Source organism: Capra hircus, chromosome 24 (genome assembly GCF_001704415.2).
Source record: "Capra hircus breed San Clemente chromosome 24, ASM170441v1, whole genome shotgun sequence".
NCBI classification, from domain to species: domain Eukaryota; kingdom Metazoa; phylum Chordata; class Mammalia; order Artiodactyla; family Bovidae; genus Capra; species Capra hircus.
This window is the reverse complement of record NC_030831.1, coordinates 56,265,942-56,287,057: the sequence shown is the minus strand read 5'-3', so window position 1 is coordinate 56,287,057 and position 21,116 is coordinate 56,265,942. Positions and strand designations below refer to the sequence as shown.

At 43.7% G+C, this 21,116-nt stretch overlaps 1 protein-coding gene across 3 annotated transcripts in view; it reads right to left on the bottom strand.

Moving 5' to 3' along the window:
* Window positions 1-21,116, bottom strand: part of WDR7 (WD repeat domain 7) — a 354,279-nt gene that overhangs the window by 264,026 nt on the left and 69,137 nt on the right. For all 3 annotated transcript variants that reach the window (XM_018039552.1, XM_018039554.1, XM_018039553.1), the window contains exon 14: window positions 15,018-15,232. In XM_018039552.1, the coding sequence (XP_017895041.1) occupies window positions 15,018-15,232 (215 nt within the window). The remainder of the gene's footprint in view (window positions 1-15,017; window positions 15,233-21,116) is intronic.

Here is a 21,116-nt window from a genome sequence, read left to right as displayed (position 1 = left end):
CGAACCTGCGTCTCCTCATCGGCAGTCGGATTCTTTACCACGGAGCCACCTGGGCGTCTACCCTCTTCTCCCACCACTGGTCTCAGCACACGCTGCGGTCTCTGGCCTGATCACCGTCCTGCCCACATCTGCACGCTCCACTTTCTATGCCTGGGATGTTCCTGCCACGCTTCTTCCAGATGTCAAGCCCCTAGGCAAGCGACCCTTCAGAAAAGCCTTCCCAGCAACCCTGCGGGGCGGTTGGTCTCCTTGGGCTCTGTCGCACCCGGCTCCCACGGGCTAGATGAAAGCTCAGCCCAGGGAATGGCCCAATGCCCCCAACACTGGAGCAGGAACTCCTCGGGCCCGGGGTCTGTGGGGTGCAGGCAAGACTAACACACTTTCCACTGATTTCGCCTGGGGCCCTCTCAGCATCGGCGCTCAATACCGGCCGAATGAATGCAATCAATCAATCAATCAATCAGGAGTATCAAACAAGTGTTATACCTACTGGGATCAATGTTTGCAAACACATTGCTCATTTAACTTCATTACAACATTACACCACCACCACCACCACCCCCACACACATATATACATACACACACACTTTAAAGCTAAAAACAAATGGAAGCTAAGAGGTTAGTCAGTCACACTGGTTTCACAGCTTGTCAGTAGTCAGGATGGAGCAGGAAGTTCAGGCCCTCCTGTATCTACTTGACCTTTGATTCAAGGCATCAAGAGGTTCTCAGTGTCCCTTCTGCAGAGACTCGGGAGATGGAGGGCTGGGAGATGAGGGAAAAGGTGAACCCACCCGACATTAATCAACCTTCAAGTAGTGGCTTGCTCACTATAACGCAGAGAGCACTTCTGGGTGCTGGAAACACGAGAAAAAGCAAATGGTCCTTTGAGGAGCTTAGATAGAAAGCGGCGGATCTCAGCCAGGGGCAGTCCCCCCCCCCCCCCCCCCCCCCCCACACAGCTCCAAAGGACACTGGCAACGTCTGCAGACATCTTCGGGAGGCACCTCTGGAGAGGGTGCTGGTGGCGTGTGGTGGGCGGAGGCCGGGGGCGCCAAGAAACACGTTGCACTGCACAGGACAGTCCCGAGAAGAGAGCACTACACGCCCAGACGTCAGCAGCGCTAACGCGAAGAAGCCCCGACAGAGGCACCGCGCGTAAGCGAGCGCATCTGCTGCCTCCCTGTACCGCACACGAGAGCGAGCACCAGGCCAGACCCACAAACCAAGCGCCAGAGCGTCTGAGAAGGCTCAGCTGACTGCCAGACTCAGCGGCATCGCCTGAAAACCTTCAGCAGCGTTGCGGAAGTAGTGGTCGTCAAACCGAGGCTCCGGAGATGAGGGGCAGCAGCCGGCTGCGAGCCTTGGGGCGGGGTGGGTGATGGAACAAGGCCGCTCCACACGCTGCGGAGAGCGGAGACGGCTGACCCCCGAAAAACTCGGAGGCTGGGGGCGTCCACCCATCCGAGCAGTCAAAGCTCCGCGTGTAATTTACAGTCAGCCGTCTATAACCATGGTTCCCCTTATCCACAAATTCCACCGCTCCTGGACTGGAGTGCTGTGGTGTTTACCATTAAAAAAAGGTTCCAAGTGAACCCACACAGCTCAAACCCCTGTTGTTAAGGGTCAACTGTACTACATTTACTGAAATATAGGTGAAAATATTGGGAGCCAGTTTACATCAGACTGTGAAAACCTAGCATCCTGCTTTATGACCTCGACTTCCCTCCTTTGTCTTTGTCCCACCCCTTCCTCTAAACCCATCCACTCCCAGAGAAAGTGTGACTTTCACCAAGGCTGATCGCTGCTATGGGACTGAGGTGTGACTGTGATTAAGAAAAACAGGTGTCTTGACAAACTAAGAAGAGAGAGATGTGTGGAAGAAAAATGGACAAATCTCTGAACGTACAGGGATCCTTCCAGACCACTGCGATCAAGCGAGTGACATCGCAATAAAATGGGTCACGTGAACTGTTTAGTTTCCTGGTGCCCAGGCACGTTATGTTTAACCCACACTGTAAGCATAACAGCATTATGCCTAAAAACTGTACCTACCAAATTAAAAACACCTTATTGCTGAACAAAATCGAAAGAAAAAACAAACAAACAAACCAAAAACCTGTTAACCATCACCTGAGCCTTCGGGAAGTCATCATCTATTTGACGGTGGAGGGTCTGCCTCGATGCTCATGGTCACTGACCCTACCAAGGTGATGGCTGCTGAAGCCGGGGTGACTGCGACGATTTTTTAAAATGAGACAGTGACGCAGTTTGCTGCATTGATGGACTCTTCCTCTCATTAACGATCCCTCTCTAGCAGGTAACACCGTTTGACGGCATTTTACCCACAGAACTTCTTTCAAAACTGGGAGGCAATCTCCAAACTCTGCTGCTGCTTTATGAACCTAGCGGATGTCACAGTTTAAATCCTTTGTGGTCATTTCAGGGATCTTCCAACATTTCACCCGCAGCGGATTTCACCTGCAGAAACCACTCCTCGTCCGCGCAAGCTTCATCACGAGGGGGCAGCGGCCCGCTCACGTCTTCAGGCTCCGTTTCCGTCTCTGGCTCTGCTGCCATTTCCACCACATGTGCAGTTCCTTTCTCCACTGAAGCCTAGAACCCCTCAAAGGCATCCTTGAGGGTTGGAGTGGACTTCTTCCAAGCTCCTATGAAGGTTGATATTTTGAGCTCTTCTCGTGAATCACAAACGTCCTATGGCCATCTAGAAAGCCAAGTCTTTTCAGAGGTTTTCAATTTACTCTGCCCAGATCCATCAGAGGAAGCACCAAACATGCCAAATATAACAGCTACAGCCTCACAAAATGCATTTCTTAAATGAGAAGACTTACAAGTTGCAATTACCCCCTTGGTCCATGAGCTGCAGAATGGGTGTGGTGGTAACAGGCATGAAAGTGTGACTCCCACGGTGCATCTCCAGCAGTGCTCATAGGCAGCCGCCAGGCTCCCTGCCAACCGGCAGCCGGATTTTGGAAGGTATCTTTCACTCTGGGCAACAGTCTCAGGTTGTCTCAGTTGCTGTCGTTCAGCCGCTCAGTCGTGTCCAACTCTCTGCGACCCCATGGGCTGCAGCAGGCCAGGCTTCCCTTTCCTTTACCATCTCTCGGAGCTTGCTCAAACTCGCGTCCATTGAGTCAGCGATGCCATCCAGCCGTCTCATCCTCTGTCATCCTTTCTCCTCCTGCCTTCAATCTTTCCCAGCATCAGGGTCTTTTCTAATGAGTCAGCTCTTCACATCAGGTGGCCAAACTACCATCTCAAATGCTGGGCTTAAAAATACTCAGTAAACCATGCTGTAAATGGCTGTGCTTTGTTGTTCCATTCAGAGCACTGGCAGAGGAGATTCTCCCTGTTTCTTAAGGGCTCTAGGGTTTTCAGAATGATAAATAGCACTGGCTTCCACTCCAAGTCACTGGCTGTACTGGCCCCCATCAAGAGAGGCAGTCTGTCTTTCGGCACTTTTGTAGCCAGGCCCTAAGTTCTTCTCTCCAGCTATTAAAGTCCTAGGTGGCATCTTCCTCCAGGAGGCTGTTTCGTCTGTGCTAGAAATCCGCGGGTCCCTGTAGCCACCTTCCCTAGAGATCGGGGCTGGGTCTCCCGGGAAGTTCCACAGCTTCTCCATCAGCACGTGCATTTTCATGTCACAGAGATGGCGTCTCCCCTTAAAACTCAGTTTCAGAAAATGAAGTTTTCCTCCCCCAGGTCACAGCCAACTGCCTTCCCTCTGCCTTCTTCCCATCCCACGTGGAACCCAGCGTCACCAGCTGTCTCCTCCAGATCCTGATCATGAACCTGCCTCTCTCCCATGGCTCTGTACCCTTAATCCGCACTCGAACCTGTTTCCAGGACTGCATTCCCCTCTGGCTATCCTCTTTCTCCTCCCTTCTCCTGCAAAGTTTTCAAAAGTGTTCTGTACTTGCTATGTCTATTTCCACACTTCCCATTCAGTCCTTGAAGTGAACTTACAGTCGCTCAGTCGTGTCCAACTTTGTACGACCCCCTGGACGATAGCCCTCCAGGCTCCTCTGTCCATGGGATTCTCCAGGCCAGAATACTGGAGTGGGGAGCCGTTCCCTTCTCCAGGGGATCTTCCTGACCCAGGAATCGAACCAGGGTCTCCCACATTACAGGCAGATTCTTTACCGTCTGAGCCACCAGGGAAGCCCACTCACTTCTGAACCCACCACAGTCCAGCTTCTGGCCCACACATCCTGGGAGAACAGTCTGGAAAAGAACACTAGTGACCTCACGGACACACACGTTCTCATCACTGCCTGCGTTTGGCACAGCTGATCGCTCCACCCTTCCGGAAACGCCCAACTTCCTGTCTGCCAGTATGCAATCCTCCGGGTTCTCCCCTCACCCCTGCTCTCCACGTTTCCTCTCCTCCCCTTCGGGTCGAGATCTTGAGTCTCTCTCAGCCCATCTGCTCTCTCTGAGGGACCTCGATCGCTTCGCGGTGGGCCTGGGCGATTCCTCCACCTGGATACTCGCCACCACACCCCTCCCTCAAGTTCTCCCCAGCCCGCATCATACACAAAGCAACTCTGCGTCAGTCCCGCAAAAGCTGATCCCACATTCTCCCTCACACCGGGCAGAGCCACGTCTAGTCAGTCAACAAGCCAGAAAGCTGAGTTAACCTCCCTCACCCACTCTGCCTAACAAACCACGTGTGCTGTGCTCAGTCACTCAGTCCTGTCTGACTCTCTGCGACCCCATGGACTGCAGCGGGCCAGGCTCCTCTGTCCATGGAATCCTCCAGGCAGGAATACTGGAGTGGGTTGCCATGCCCTCCTCAAGGGGATATTCCCAGCCTAGGGATCGAACCCAGGTCTCCCACATTGCAGGCGGATTCTTTACCAGCTGAGCCACCAGGGAAGCCCAAGAATACGGAAGAGGGTAGCCGTTCCCTTCTCTCGGGGATCTTTCTGACCCAGGAATTGAACTGGGGTCTCCTGCACTTGCGTGTGGATTGTTTACCAGCCAAGCCACCAGGGAAGCCCAACAGATCACTAGGTCCTGCCAAACACAGCTCACAAACCATCCTTCAATTAATACTCTTCCCAATGTATCCTCAGATCTGATGGCCACACTGGCTTTCACAAAAAGTTCTTTTTGAGGGAAGGATTCTAACGCTACTTCTTGTTCAAGTTTGAAAGCTACTGAGGTGAGAGAGAATGCTTTAGGGCTTGCCAGGCACACACGGATGGCTCGCTTCCCTCTACCACCCGTGTGTCTTCGGTGGGCCCCCGGCTCCACTGAGCACAGGGGTCAGTCCCCACTCCCCTCCCTGCACCTGCCACCTGCTACTCCCAGAACACACACCACCACCCACACCCCCCACCTGACGATACTCCACTCATTCTTCAACGCCCCCTCCTCCAAGAAGCCAGTCCTGATCACATCAGTCTAGGCCAGGTATCTGCAATACTTTCTGGGTCTCCTCAGCCATCTCACTGCTGCTGCTGCTGCTGCGTCGCTTCAGTCGTGTCCGGCTCTGTGCGACCCCATAGACAGCAGCCCACCAGGCTCCCCCGTCCCTGGGATTCTCCAGGCAAGAACACTGAAGTGGGCTGCCATTTCCTTCTCCAATGCAGGAAAGTGAAAAGTGAAAGTGAAGTCGCTCAGTCAAATCCGACTCTTCAGGACCCCATGGACTGCAGCCCACCAGGCTCCTCTGCCCATGGGATTTTCCAGGCAAGAGTACTGGAGTGGGGTGCCATTGCCTTCTCCGTTCCTGACCTAGACCTATTCAATTATTTTCTAACAGAGGATACAAAAGTCAAGAACTTTGAAAATATGTTGTATGGTCTAATAAAGAGCAGATTTCCCAATCATATTAGACGGGAAGAAATTATTTCTTACCCAAAGAACTAACGCATTGATTTTTAGTCATGAGTCTTTACATGTCTATCAAATTACTTCAAAATACCTTTGTCGTCGTTTAGTCACTCAGTTGCATCTGACTCTTTGCGACCTCATGGACTGTAGCCCGCCAGGCTTTTCTGTCCATGGGATGTCCCAGGCAAGAATACAGGAGTGAGTTGCCATTTCCTTCTCCAGGGGATCTTCCCAACCCAGGGATCGAACCTGGGTCTCTTGCATTGCAGGCAGACTCTTTAACACTGAGCCATGAGGGAAGCCCAAATAGAAAGTATCTGTCCTTGAAATTCAAAACCACACTGGTATCGTACCAGTGTGATCCAGCAAAAATATATTCACATATATGCTTCATCTAGTTCAAAAAATACACAGGTAAGATTTTAAATGTTTAACATGATTTGTCTTTAACTAATGCATCTCACTGAATTTTATACTTAACATCAAGAATATAGAGACTGAAGGGGATTCTGGGAAGATCACAGCAGTGATGCCAGCATAGTTACTGGGTTTTTCCAAATCCCCCCATAAAAACGGACAGAGCAACTAGATGGCATAACTGAAACTCACTAAGAACATTTTCAACAGAACTAAGTGATGAAGTATACCCATAAATTCCAAAATTCAAGTGGATGGGAAAGGCTACCAACAGCTACAAAGTCTCCTGGTGTCAGGCACGCTGTAGGAAGGAGGGAAGATGGAAGCAGGAATGTACTTGAGAGCTCTGCCACAAAAACTCTGTAAGAGCCAACAGACACTCATCTGAAAAATAAATCTGGGAAGAGCAGCTAAACCTGGGAGGGCCTCACCTACCTCAACAGCAAGTAAACACGAGAGTCCAGTTGTGAGAAATGTGAGGCTGGTACATCAGAGTCCCGAGGCCCTTACAACACTGATGCCTCAGGGCTCCCTTCTAGGGAAGGATGCCCTGGTAATGAGAAAGTGCTAAGAACGTAATCCAAATGGACAGGTAATTAAAAAAAAAAAAAAAAAGTAAGGCGAAGAACAGTGCCAGAAACGGTCAGAAAGCAAGTCACCATCTTACTGAACCACGTGAAACAACAGAAAGGGTCCTGTGAAGCTAAAAATGCTGCCTGATTTAATCATTAAAAAATCTAGGAAAAATTATCCCACAAAGTAATATTCCAAAAAGTACTGAGGTCAAATTACTGCAGGCCAAGAGAGAATAAGTTCAGTACTTCCCTGGTGATCCAGTGGCTAGGATTCCATGTTTCCACTGCAGGGGGCACGTGTTTGATCCCTGGTCAGGAAACTAAGATCGTGCATAATAAAAGAAAGCTACTATTAGAGAGAGAGACAATAAAAGCAAGAAAACAGACATGTTTAAGAAGCAGACTGAAATGAATGTGCTCTTTCAAAACAAGCTAGAGAACATTTTTAAAATGATACTCACTATGAAAGAACACCACAAATAAGAATTAGAAAAATCAGAAATGAAATGACTGAACTCAAGAAAGAATTAAAACTAAAACATCACTTTGACAAAGAAACCTAAACAGAAAGAAACACAAGAATAAATAAACACAACTGATCATGCCTAAGAGAAGCAGACGGCGGAAGGTAAAAACACATTAAGAATCAAAAGGAAACGGTTCTCCTTTGTGGGAGGTAAGCTTTTGGTCGGCACACCTAAAAGGAGATGTGGGGTGGGAAGGAAATTGTCTACATAAAGGGGGAACGGAACAGATCAATCCACTGGAAATACTGGGTGAGGTTTCTCACAGGTGAGCAGAGTTATAATATGCCAAGAGGGGAGCCTAGAACAAGCACTGTGGTATCTGCTTAGAACTGGAGGTAATGGGGTCAGTCCAAGGTACTTCATATATTTAGGAAGACAGAAATACTTAATACATTTGTTTGAGTCACTGTATATGCCTTGTAAACATACTGTCCAGCTCTGTCTTCTGAGAGGGACTGGACACAACGTCATCGCAGGAGCCAGGAGCGTACAAAGCATCCAGATTCGGTTTCTAACTATTATCCTCCATTAAGGGGAATCACTGGTCACACAGGCACTTAATAAATCCTTCTTCTCCTACAGTGAGACATTCACTCCCTTGTTTCCTTAAGGTTTGGCTGCTTAGCTAGGTCTCCCTAACTTTACTTATTAACAATTAAACAGTAATTAGTGTAATTTAAAAATTTTATTTTAATAACCACTTAGAAGAACCCAAAGCTGAGCTCATATATAAGTATATAATAAATATACAATTAACATATTCACATTTTCTTTTAAGATATTCATTAAAGTTTGGGGACAGAATGTTAAGCAAGTTTAATTGATTCTCCAAAGGTCAGACATATCATAAGAATTTTTCTAAGGCTGAAAACACTTCACCAGAAAGGCCTGGTATCTGTACATAACGTCATTTGACTTGTCCCTGTCTGTACCGGACAAGTGCCCTTTTCACAATGAATCATAAAGTCAATTCGATCGGTACAAAATTCTTTTTTTTTTTTACAGAATGAATTCTGCAAGCGAAAGACACAGAGTATGTTCTCAGTAGGTTATATTTGACTTCTAAATCCCATTCTATCGCCTAGTTACACAGAATACAAAGCTACTGACCTTTGCAAATATAGCCCATTCATTTTTTCAGGGTTTTGACTAATTAGACAACAGAGAGAGAAATGCAAGGTAAAAGATAAATCATTCTGGCCACTTTTCAATTTCTTCAACTTCATTCTTTTTCAACATAAATAGGGTGATTCTGATTGATACAATGCCCAAGATGTGAAAATTGAAAGTGAAGTCGCTCGGTCGTGTCTGACCCTTTGCAACCCCACAGGCTGTAGCCTACCTTGCTCCTCCATCCATGAGATTTTCAAGGCAAGAGTACTGGAGTGGGCTGCCATTTCCTTCTCCAGCCTAAGATATAAGGAGGCCCAATAAAAAGTCACACAGAGTAGGCCTATGAAATGAATTCCATGGCCACAAGGTTTCTAGCTTCACTGATAAAATCCCACTGGCCCAAGCCATCCGTCAAGATCGCCTCACCAAGAACCAGTGTCTGACAAACGCTTTATGGGAAAACTTGTCAAAAAGATCACCAGATATGCCCAGACATGCTTCTTGACATATTCATTTATGCATTCCTCAAATATCACTACATGCCAGTTACGACCCTCCTATTTATTTACATCGTACAAGTCCTCTAACTCCTAACCCAGCACAGCGCCTGTTCTGAGTTGAATGACGGATTAAAAAAAAAAGATGACTCTCCCTTCAAGGGATTATTACCACTTTCTTTTTTTTTTTTTTTAACAAATATGACTCTTCTTCCGCTGAAAATGCTGCTGCTGAAAATAACCTGTTATATTCACCTCCCTCTTTTCATCATTACAGATTGTAAGCGAAGAGTTTTCAATAAGGGTGAACCCTCCAGCTTTCTTCTCAGCAGCATGCCCTCGTCCACAGCCCCACCGATAGCTCCCTCCACCAGCAAAAGCGTCAGTGAGCTCCCAAAGCATCGACTCTGCTCTTAACCCTGCAACCACCAATGAAGCTAACTCCTCTCTTCTTTTCCTCTAACAGCAAACTTCTTCCACGCACTGTACCTCCACTTGATCTCATGGTCCTTCCTAACTCATTGTATCCTGACTTCTGACCCAATTATTTCTACCAAAACAGCTATTAATGATGAGCAATGACTTTATTATTAACTCCATATGTTCTTTTTTATTCCCCAGGCTTGGTGTTATTTCGTTTCTCTAATATACTGTCAACCTTTACTTCCTTTTAAGAATTTGCTTTCAATTTCATGTGTAACCTAGATCACTGGAGGTTACTTGTCCGAGGTCACCAACAGGCAGGAAGTTACAGAGATGCAACTGGAACACAGATACATCTGTCATCAGAACGTGGCCTCTAAACACTCCTCTGTTCTGCTTTTCAAAAATGAAGCAAAGGTCATTCAACGGGGGAACTATATCTACAACCTTGATACAATAATGCCATCTTCAGATGCAAGGGTCAGCAAACTATGACCCAGGGCCAAATGCAGCCCATTGTCTATTTTTGTTAATAAAATTTTATTGGGAGCCAGTCACATTCATCCATTTACATACGGTCTATACCTCTTGGGGTTTCCCTGGTGGCTAAGATGGTAAAAGATCTGCCTGCAGTGCAGGGGACTCAGGTTTGATTCCTGAGTCAAGAAGACCCCCGGGAGACGGGAATGGTCACCCACTCCAGTATTCTTGTCTGGAGAATCCCATGGACAGAGGAGCCTGGCGGGCTACAGTCCACAGGGTCTCAAAGAGTCGGACACGACCGAGCGACTAAGCAGGCACACAGGCATAGCTCTTTAACACCACTATTATGGCAGAGCTGAATCACCGTGACACAAGTGATATGAACCACAAAGCCTTTTTATTTTTTCACTATATAACCCTTTACAGAGAAAAATTTGCCAATCTATGTTCCGTCCAAATGTCCTTTAGGTTCATCATTTGAAAATTTAAGGATAATAACGAAAGCATCAGGCTCTTTTCTAAGGGCTCAGTTCTTCACATCAGGTGGCCACAGTATTGGAGTTTCAGCTTCAGCATCAGTCCTTCCAATGAATTTTCAGGACTGATTTCTTTAGGATGGACTGGTTGGATCTCCTTGCAGTCCAAGGGACTCTCAAAAGTCTTCTCCAACACCACAGTTTGAAAGCATCAGTTCTTCGGTGCTCAGCTTTCTTTAGAGTCCAACTCTCACATCCAAACATGACTACTGGAAAAACCATAGCTTTGACTAGACAGACCTTTGTTGGTAAAGTAATATCTCTGCTTTTTAATATGCTGTCTACGTTGATCATAGCTTTTCTTCCAAGGAGCAAGCGTCTGTTAATTTCAAGGCTACCTTCACCATCTGCAGTGATTTTGGAACCCCCCAAAATAAAGTCTCTCATTGTTTCCATTGTTTCCCCATTTATTTGCCATGAAGTGATGGGACCAGATGCTATGATCTGACTTCTCTGAATGTTGAGTTTTAAGACAACTTTTTCACTCTCCTCTTTCACTTTCATCAAGAGGCTCTTTAGTTCTTCTTCACTTTCTGCCATAAGGGTGATGTTATCTGCATATCTGAGGTTATTGATATTCCTCCCAGCAATCTTGATTCCAGCTTGTGTTTCTTCCAGTCCAGCGTTTCTCATGATGTACTCTGCATACAAGTTAAATAAGCAGGGTGACAATATACAGCCTTGATGTACTCCTTTTCCTCTTTGGAACCAGTCTGTTGTTCCATGTCCAGTTCTAACTGTTGCTTCCTGACCTGCATACAGATTTCTCAAGAGACAGGTCAGGTGGTCTGGTATTCCCATCTCTTTCAGAATTTTCCACAGTTTATTGTGATCCACACAGTCAAAGGCTTTGGCATAGTCAATAAAGCAGGAATAGATGTTTTTCTGGAACTCTCTTGCTTTTTCGATGATCCAGCAGATGGATGTTGGCAATTTTATCTCTGGTTCCTCTGCCTTTTCTAAAACCAGCTTGAACATCTGGAAGTTGACAGTTCACGTATTGTTGAAGCCTGGCTTGGAGAATTTTGAGCATTACTTTGCTAGTGTGTGGAATAAGTACAATCATGCGATAATTTGAGCATTCTTTGGCATTGCCTTTCTTAGGAATTGGAATGAAAACTGACCTTTTCCAGTCCTGTGGTCACTGCTGCGTTTTCCAAATTTGCTGGCATATTGAGTGCAGCACTTTCACACCACCATCTTTTAGGATTTGAAAGAGCCCAACTGGAATTCCATCACCTCCACTGGCTTTCTTCGTAGTGATGTTTCCTAAGGCCCACTTGACTTCGCATTCCAGGATGTCTGGCTCTCGGTGAGTGATCACACTATCGTGATTATCTGGGTCATGAAGATCTTTTTTGTACAGTTCTTCTGTGTATTCTTGCCACCTCTTCTTAATATCTGCTGCTTCTGGTAGTTCCATACCATTTCTGTCCCTTATTGTGCCCATCTTTGCCTGAAATGTTCCCTTGGTATCTCTAATTTTCTTGAACAGATCTCTAGTCTTTCCCATTCTGTTGTTTTCCTCTATTTCTTTGCATTGATTGCTGAGGAAGGCTTTCTTATCTCTCCTTGCTATTCTTTGGAACTCTGCATTCAGATGGGTATATCCTTCCTTTTCTCCTTTGCTTTTGGCTTCCCTTCTTTTCTTAGCTATTTGTAAGGCCTCCTCAGACAGCCACTCTGCCTTTTTTGCATTTCTTTTCCGTGAGGATGGTCTTGATCCCTGTCTCCTGTACAATGTCACGAACCTCTGTCCATATTTCATCAGGCACTCTGTCTATCAGGTATAATCCCTTGAATCTATTTGTTACTTCTGCTATATAATCAAATCCCACTCCTAAGGGATTTGATTTAGGTCACATCTGAATGGTCTGTTGGTTTTCCCTACTTTCTGCAATTTAAGTCTGAATTTGGCAATAAGGAGATCATGATCTAAGCTACAGTCAGCTCCCAGGCTTGCTTTTGCTGACTGTATAGAGCTTCTCCATCTTTGGCTGCAAAGAATATAATCAATCTGATTTCAGTATTGACCATTTGGTGATGTCATGTGTAGAGTCATCTCTTGTGTTGTTGGAAGAGGGTGTTTGCTATGACCAGTGCATTCTCTTGGCAAAACTCTATTAGCCTTTGCCCTGCTTCATTTTGTACTCCAAGGCCAAATTTACCTGTTACTCCAGGTGTTTCTCGACTTCCTACTTTTGCATTCCAGCCCCCTATAATGAAAAGGACATCTTTTGGGGGTGTTAGTTCTAGAAGGTCTTGTAGGTCTTCATAGAACCGTTCAACTTCAGCTTCTTCAGCATTACTGGTCGGGGAATAGACTTGGATTACTATCATATTGAATAGTTTGCCTTGGAAATGAACAGAGATCATTCTGTCATTTTTGAGATTGCATCCAAATACTGCATTCAATACAGTAATAAAGGATAATTCTACTTATCACCTTATTGCTCTTCCAGTGAAAGAAGGAAAAAAAAATCACAGGACAGTAAATTATCTTTGCTTGTAAAGCTGTATATGTCAGGCAAAATTAACCTAATTAACAATATAAAATATTTGTTACTTTCAAATAGCCCAATTGCCAGCACTAACCAGGAGAAAACTGGATACTTTCTATACGGTATTCCCATTTAGGTTTTACTTTCCATTGAGACCCATGATAAAAAAAAAGATCCAGTTTCCTAGAGTAAGTCATGTGGCACTGAGCGGCTCTTAGTTACGTTTCGTTTGTTTTTTTTTTTTCTTAACTTTGGGTGGGCTCTATTTCTCCAGAGGTTTGAAAGTCATCCAGCAAATGGCTCTTTAAATATTCCCCTCAGGAGAAGCCTCTAAGTCAACATGAGAAGATAGCTAAAGAAATCCCTAATGGTCTGGCCAACATGCATTTTTCATACAGTGATTATCCTCCCGCAGCCTTGGCTCCCTAAGCCTTTCCCCCCTTCTAAAATTGTTTCCCTTGTAGGCCAGGCAACAATTACCACTGCTACAAGGCTGAGGAGGTTCACGAGCAATATATTTTACAATACATGAGTGTAGTGTCTCTGATATCTGGTGCTTTTATCACTAATTGCCCTATAAAATGCGCTATTAAAACAGGGACAAACAAGACTGTAAAAAATCACATAATGGACCATGACCACTTACAAAAGCCATTCATAAATGTTACTGTACCACTTATTTCCCTTCAATTTGCTAGTCATATCATTATTTTTCCAAAGTTTTACTTCTAGGGGCTATCAACAAGAAAAAGAATATATTTGGGAATTACCAAACTTACATACTTGCCATTGAATGTATTGTTTTATAAGTTGGCTTAATATCAGAATTATACAGAACATCAGACAATGTGCCATGAACATTGAATTCCTAGGGAATATCCACATGATCTCCTGAAATAAATTATAGGCATGGCAAGTGCATTTCAGCCTGTTTTCTATTCTACAGAGCATGGGACAGAAAGCATGAAAAAAAAATCACAGAAGGATTTCACAGTCCTTTTGAAATTTTGTATGTTTCTAACCTATGAAACATTCCATATAACAAAGCCAATAAAACATGAATATGTTCAGGAAAGACAGAATGATCAACTATTTCTGCCAATTAGAGGATATGGGTCAGTGGAGCTGCCTGTAGTAAATATTTCCTGTGTCATTAGCACTCACTAATTCATGGGCAAATTTTCAAATTCGTACACAATCCTTTCAACCCCTTTGCTTTTTATGCACACATCTAATCATTTAAAAAGTAGGAATCAGGAATAAAAAAATGAAAATAAAAGTATTTGGTGACTCATTCACAATTCTAATGAATTCTTAGATGGAACTAGGAATTTTGAGTGTGATTCAGATGAAGCACTGAGATGGTCTCTAAGCTTCATTTATCCATCTACCAGAGACAAAATGTTTTAATAAAACCCAGAACCAAAGACCACAAAGGAGAGAGCAGCTGGTGTCTAGAAAACTAATGCTAAGGGGCCAGTTCATGAGCTCGGGCTGACTCTTCTTCTTTTAGTAAGACCATGTTCTGGTAACTAGGGAAGTAACTGGTGGGTTGATTTTAACTATCAGGAAGGAAAGTGTGGTTGAGTTTGGGTCTCGCAGAAAACTGCCAGCACTTGTGCAATCTCACCATACCTATTCTCACGTATTTTCTTAAATCTTGCAAATGACCTAACTTTAGTAAAATCGGAGCCTATTTTTAAAGCAAATGATAAGCCACAATTGTTCCTAAGTTGTTACTTTTTTCTCCTGAAGATATCACTAGCGCTAAACCTTCCAACAGGAAGATTCTCAGAAAGTTAAGAAGACGGCTTATACACAAACTGTTCATTCTAATTTCAGAAACTGAAGTCACTCAAGTCTGTAGGAATCATTTTAGAATAGTTTGAATGGTAAGAACAAGTTACTTTTTCAAAATGCCAAATACTTGAAACACTCCAAAACTGTGTTGGATAAACCTGCTTAAAAACAGAAGCTTAGTATTCACCAGTGTCATCGCCCCAAAACGCTTCCCTAAGATGAGTCAAAGCTGTGTCATTAAATGAAGCTGAATGGGGACACATGAGCCCACGTATAAAACTTACTTTGTCAGATGCCTCAGAAGCCAAGAGGTTAGTGGCCAGAGTCTGCAGCTTGTGGTGGGCCATGTTCTTCAGAGCAGCGAGGCTGCGGCGTGTCATGGCCTGCTTGAGGTTGATCGCCGGGTGGCTCAGCGAGTCGACGGCAGCAGGGGCTGCCTCATCGCAGGCGTTCAGGATCTCCACAGCCGTGATCCCCATCACACACCGGTCCAGCGCTCCTGGGAGACACACACACGCACAGTCACTACACGACTCTGGACGGCTAAAGTCCATTTTTTCAGAAAGGAAAAAGGCACGGACATCTTTTAATGGAGGGATATGTTTTATCAGTGCCTGCCAGAAACATTTTCTTGTCTTTCCTTCCTCTAATGATCTCCCATGTAGCATTACCTGCCTCCTCTCCTCTCCCTTAAACCCCTACAGAAGAAAAGCTCAGAAAACTTGAAAATGCAGAATAGAAATTATACAATTAAACACAGGAAAAATAATGGCAAAAATGAAAAGATAATCCTCAAGCTCTGGGCAATTTCAAGTATCCTAATAGGCACATATCAGAGTCTCCAAATAGAGAAAAGAGAGGGGAAGGTCAAAAACATATTTGAATAAATAATGGCCAAAACCTACCAAATTTGCTGAGAACTATATACCCACAGATTCAAGTACAACAAACTCTCAGCACAAGAAATATATAGAAAACTACAACTAAACAGCTCAAAATCAATAATAAAGAGAAAATTTTCTAAGAAGTCACAAAAACTAGATATAGCATATACATAGAGGAACAAAGATAAGGGTTATAGCAGATTTTTCACTGGAAATAATACAAGCAAGATAGTGGAATACTGAAAGGAATAAACAAAAACTGTCAACACAGAGTTCTATATCCAGAAAGAAGCATCTTCAAAATGATGGTGAAATAAAAAGGTTTTCAGATATACAGAAGATGAAAGAATCACTCATAGACCTGCACCGCAAGAAAAATATTAGGCAAAAGGAAACGGCTGGACAGAACTGAGCAACTTTCACTTTCAGCATTCCTTATACTGCCTAAATAAATAAGCAGACAGAAAGAAAGAATGTTCCAAATGAATGAAAATCATGAGCAGCAATATGCATGATATAAAAGACAAGAAGTAGTGCATAGTGACCCAGTTATTCTTGGTTACAACTATTCCTCACACAGAGCAACCAGTCTCTATGAAAGACCAGTAGGAGATAAGACAAAGGTAGACGCGTACCACACTGTGGAGGGTCTTGTCTTAAAGGATATGTGAACTAAAATTGTTTATGTTTTTGTCTTTAGGACAGTGGCATGAATCACGTGTGGTTGTTATTGTTTTATTTCCTATAATTAATTTGCCAGGAGAGTACAGGGTGGACTAGAAGGTGGAAACAGAAAACAGAGAAACCAATAAAGATACCATTAAAGTGAAAGCGAAAGCTGCTCAGGCATGTCCGACTCTTTGTGACCCCATGGACTATGACCCCGTGGAACTCCCCAGGCCAGAATCGAACCCAGGTCTCCGGCACTGGATCCACTGCAGGTGGATTCTTCACTAGCTGAGCCACAAGGGAAGCACAAGAATACTGAAGGGGGTAGCCTATCCTTCCTGGGTCAGGAATCGAACTGGGGTCTCCTACATTGCAGGCAGATTCTTTACCAACTGAACTATCAGGGGAGCCAAAGATAGCATGGTGTTAAAAAATATAGCCTGATATAAAAATAGTACACTGTAAAGAAAAAAGGGAGGTGATGGCTACCTAATGGGAAGGACTTAGTAATTAATTACACAGAGGACTCACAGGGAGGAAGGTTGAAAAGAGAGTCATATTTTCACTTGAATAACCTCTTCCTTCAAAATTTCAGAGTGACTCCAAAAGGGAAATAAGAAACTTCACTTGACTAGAAAAGTACTACTTTTTTCTTAACCATTTCATCCTTTGTGTCTCTGCCTTTCCTATCTTACAGTGGTTGTTTGTTTGTTTGTTTTTAATTTTTGGCCATGCCATGAAGGATGTGGGATCTTATAATAGTTCCATTCTTCCACCAGGGATCAAACCTATGCCCCCTACATTGGGAGTTCGAATTCTTAACTACTGGGCCCTCAGGGAAGTCCTTATCTTATTTTTGTAATAGAATGAAAACAAAAATATAGAAGATACAGAAAAGTCAATGATGCTACTATGTTATATCCTGTGAAACAGAAACATAAAATCAAATCTCTATTGTATTATATCCTGCAGGCAAAAGATCAAATATGTGAAGAAAATACCTGGAGAAGGCAATGGCAACACACTCCAGTACTCTTGCCTGAAGAATCCCATGGACGCAGGAGCCTGGTAGGCTGCAGTCCATGGGGTCACTAAGGGTTGGACACGACTGAGCGACTTCACTTTTACTTTTCACTTGCATGCACTGGAGAAGGAAATGGCAACCCACTCCAGTGTTCTTGCCTGGAGAATCCCAGGGATGGGGGAACCTGGTGGGCTGCCGTCTATGGGGTTGCACAGAGTCAGACACGACTGAAGCGACTTAGCAGCAGCAGCAGCAAACTCTTCACTAATAACAAAAGATAGGACTGAAGTACCACCTCCTGATTCTCTTTGGTAATTTTAATAACAAGGCAAAGCCATCAATTTAAATAAATCAAAATAAATGTTTTTGGATATCCACGCCTTATATATGTTGTGCCAGTAGACATATTAGTTCATATTCTGGGATACTTAAAGTTTAAAAAAATGACTCAAACACATATTTCATGAAGTTATTGCAAAAACAGGAATATTTCAGAAAACCTGAAGGGACAAGAATAAACGAAAAGAAAAAAGGTAACAGAACAAAGTAAACTGGTAAGACTTCATACAGTAATTTCTAATATTTGGCAATCACTGCTGGTGTTCACAACTGTACAAGAACAACTGACAACTGTCCCTACAGGAATAGGTTTATGATGAATCACTTTCATTATGAAGCAAAAATGATAAAAAGTGCGGATAACAATGGTGTTAAGGCTTGGTAATGGTCAGATAAGAACAACAACTTGCAGCACCAGTCACTACCTGAAGCATGCCACTATCTCCCAACAGACAGGATCTTGACCTTGTCAGAGGCCTGTGGGAACACCACCACATGCTTCCTGGGAACATCAGATGTGCAGAATAAGAGACCTGATCCCTACAGGATGCTCCATGAAGAAGCAGCCACCATCTAGGTCGGTGACCCACCTTTTTAAATAAGTTCGTAAATAGGAGTCAAGATGTTGAGCTGGCCAAATCTTGTTGCTGGTTGTTATACCAACTTTCTAACTACTCAGAGCTGTGAAGGAATAATCATTTCCATGGCTTCTAGTGGATAGCCATTCCCTTCTATGGGGGATCTTTCCAACCCAGGGATTGAACCCAGGTCTCTGGCATTGCAGGCAGATTCTTTACTGTCTCAGCCACCAGGAAAACCCCCTATTAAGCACTATTGCATATAATTAACGGAGAAGGCAATGGCAACCCACTCCAGTACTCTTGCCTGGAAAATCCCATGAGCGGAGGAGCCTGGTGGGCTGCAGTCCATGGGGTTGCTAAGAGTCAGACACGACTGAGCGACTTCACTTTCACTTTTCCCCTTCACACATTGGAGAAGGAAATGGCAACCCACTCCAGTGTTCTTGCCTGGAGAATCCCAGGGACGGGGGAGCCTGATGGGCTGCCATCTATGGGGTTGCACAGAGTCAGACACGACTGAAGCGACTTAGTAGCAGCAGCAGCATATAATTAAGAGGATAAATAAAAGAACAAAAGATTTTGGACCTCTATCTCTGTAAGTTTTGTATTACTAGCTTTAACTTCATTTCATAAGGAAATGAACACTGAAAATAAAAACTACCCATTTGAAGAGAAAAATAACCAAAATGCTTCATGAAATTATAAAGTTAAGACATTTTTAAGTGCTGTTAAGCTAGAAGCATCAGTGTAATTCAAAACGGCAAACAGAAAATTACACAAAATGCCTGAGTAGTTTTCATGTAATATGATTTCATCTGTAAAAATACATTCCCAAAACATGAAGTAGAGGCAAAAAGTATCTCCTCAGAGTTTAAACACATTTCATACATCAAGCCTGGGCTGAATCTGATTTATTTTTGCTTCATTTTTTATTTATTTAATTAATAAATAATGTCAATACCTTCAGGATGTGCCTTCCTGGCTCCCCGGGGACCTTTATATCACTAGCTAAAACCTGAATAGCAAAGAGGGAAAAAGAGCGTACACCCCCTATTATGGTTGAAGTCCAAAATTTATTCTGCTTCCCTAGCTTTATCTTGATTTAAGAACGCCATATTGACTGATTGTTTATCAAAATCCTCCTGAAGGTCAGAAGATAATTGGTCAACTGCAATATTATGTACTGGGTTTAATTATAGTAAACCAGTTATAAAAATAACATCCTCAGTACACATACAGTCAGGAGCTATTTGTCATTTCCTACTAGGGAAACTACTGGAAAAGTAATTCTATCTTCCAGTAAGGCCTCATTTGTAAAGACTTTCATATTCTTTGTAAATATCCTTCAAGTATCTGAAGTATTCAAGTACCATATATTTCTGCATCTAAGAAATTCAGGAAAATTATATTCTTTATCATGTTAATGTTTAAAGTTCCAGACAAGTTTAACGTACTCTTGTATTAACAATATATCAATTGTTTATATATGCGGGATTTTAAAATAATATTTTATAATTATCAGCACTATAACTTTCTTTAGTACTAATTCTCAAAAAAAAATTCTAAATAAAAGTAAGATCATATCCCCAAGGCCAACAAAGCAACAAGTTAAGCATGTTTGTTAAATAACAATAATAGGAAATATACACATATGCAAGTACACACACAAAATACACAAACATAATGGATACGCACTTACATCTACTGCTTACCAGGTAAATATTATGTCATTTTAGTCTCTCAGGAATACTATAAAACGCGAACTATTATTATCTTCATTTTACAGATGAGTAAATTGAGAGACTTGCCATGGGTCACAGTGCTGCCAAATGGTTGATCTTAAATTCACACCAAGGAGTCTGACTCCAGCGAAAAAGTGAAAGTGTTAGTTGCTCAGCCATGCCTGACTCTTTGGGACCCCATGGACTGTAGCTTGCCAGGCTTCTCAGTCCATGGGATTCTCCACGCAAGAATACTGGAGTGGATAGTTATTCTGTACTCCAGCGAATTTTCCCAACCCAGGGGTTGAACCTGGGTCTCCTGCATTGCAGGCAGATTCTTTACTGTCTCAGCCACCAGGGATTCCCAGAGCCCAAGACAAACTCTGCATATAGTTAACCTTAAACAACACAGGTTTGAACTTTGTGGATCCACATACACATGGATTTCTCTTCTCGGCAGTAAATACTACAGCACCACCTAATCCTTGGTCATTCGAATCCAAGAATGGAGAACCACGGATATGAAGAGGACACGGGAACGGAGGGCCAACTTTAAGTTATATGCAGATTTTCAACTATGAAGAAGGTGGGGTCCTCGACCCCCATGCTGTTCAAGGGTCAAGTGCATCTGGTTTGTAGCGTGGACCAAATCAGCGAACATCAAGCAGTGCTGTCAGCAGACAGGGTGCAACAGAAAGGAACATAAAATAGGACACAAAATTACATACGTGATATGACAGCAGACCTGTTGTTTAAAACGTAGAAATGGGACTAGAGAGAAACGTATCCACGTTCACCTCTGAACAGTGGTGAATCTGAGTTCATCTTTCTTTTCTAATGCCTGTGTACTCTCTTGAGCTTCCCTTGTGGCTCAGCTGGTAAAGAATCTGCCTGCAATGCGGGAGACCTGGGTTTGATCCCTGGGTCTGATCCCTGGGTCAGGCAGATCCCCTGGAGAAGGAAAAGGCTACCCACTCCAGTATTCTGGCAAAGAGTTGGACATGACTGAGCGACTTTCACTTTGTGCTCTCAAAATTTGACAAAAACTAAGAACCTGTTTTATAATCAGGCCCCCTCAAAAAAAGTTAAATGCCAAAGTAAAGAAGTCTGACACTCTTCAAGAACGCTTCCTCTTGTCAAAATTGCTTGTGTGCTATCAGAGAGA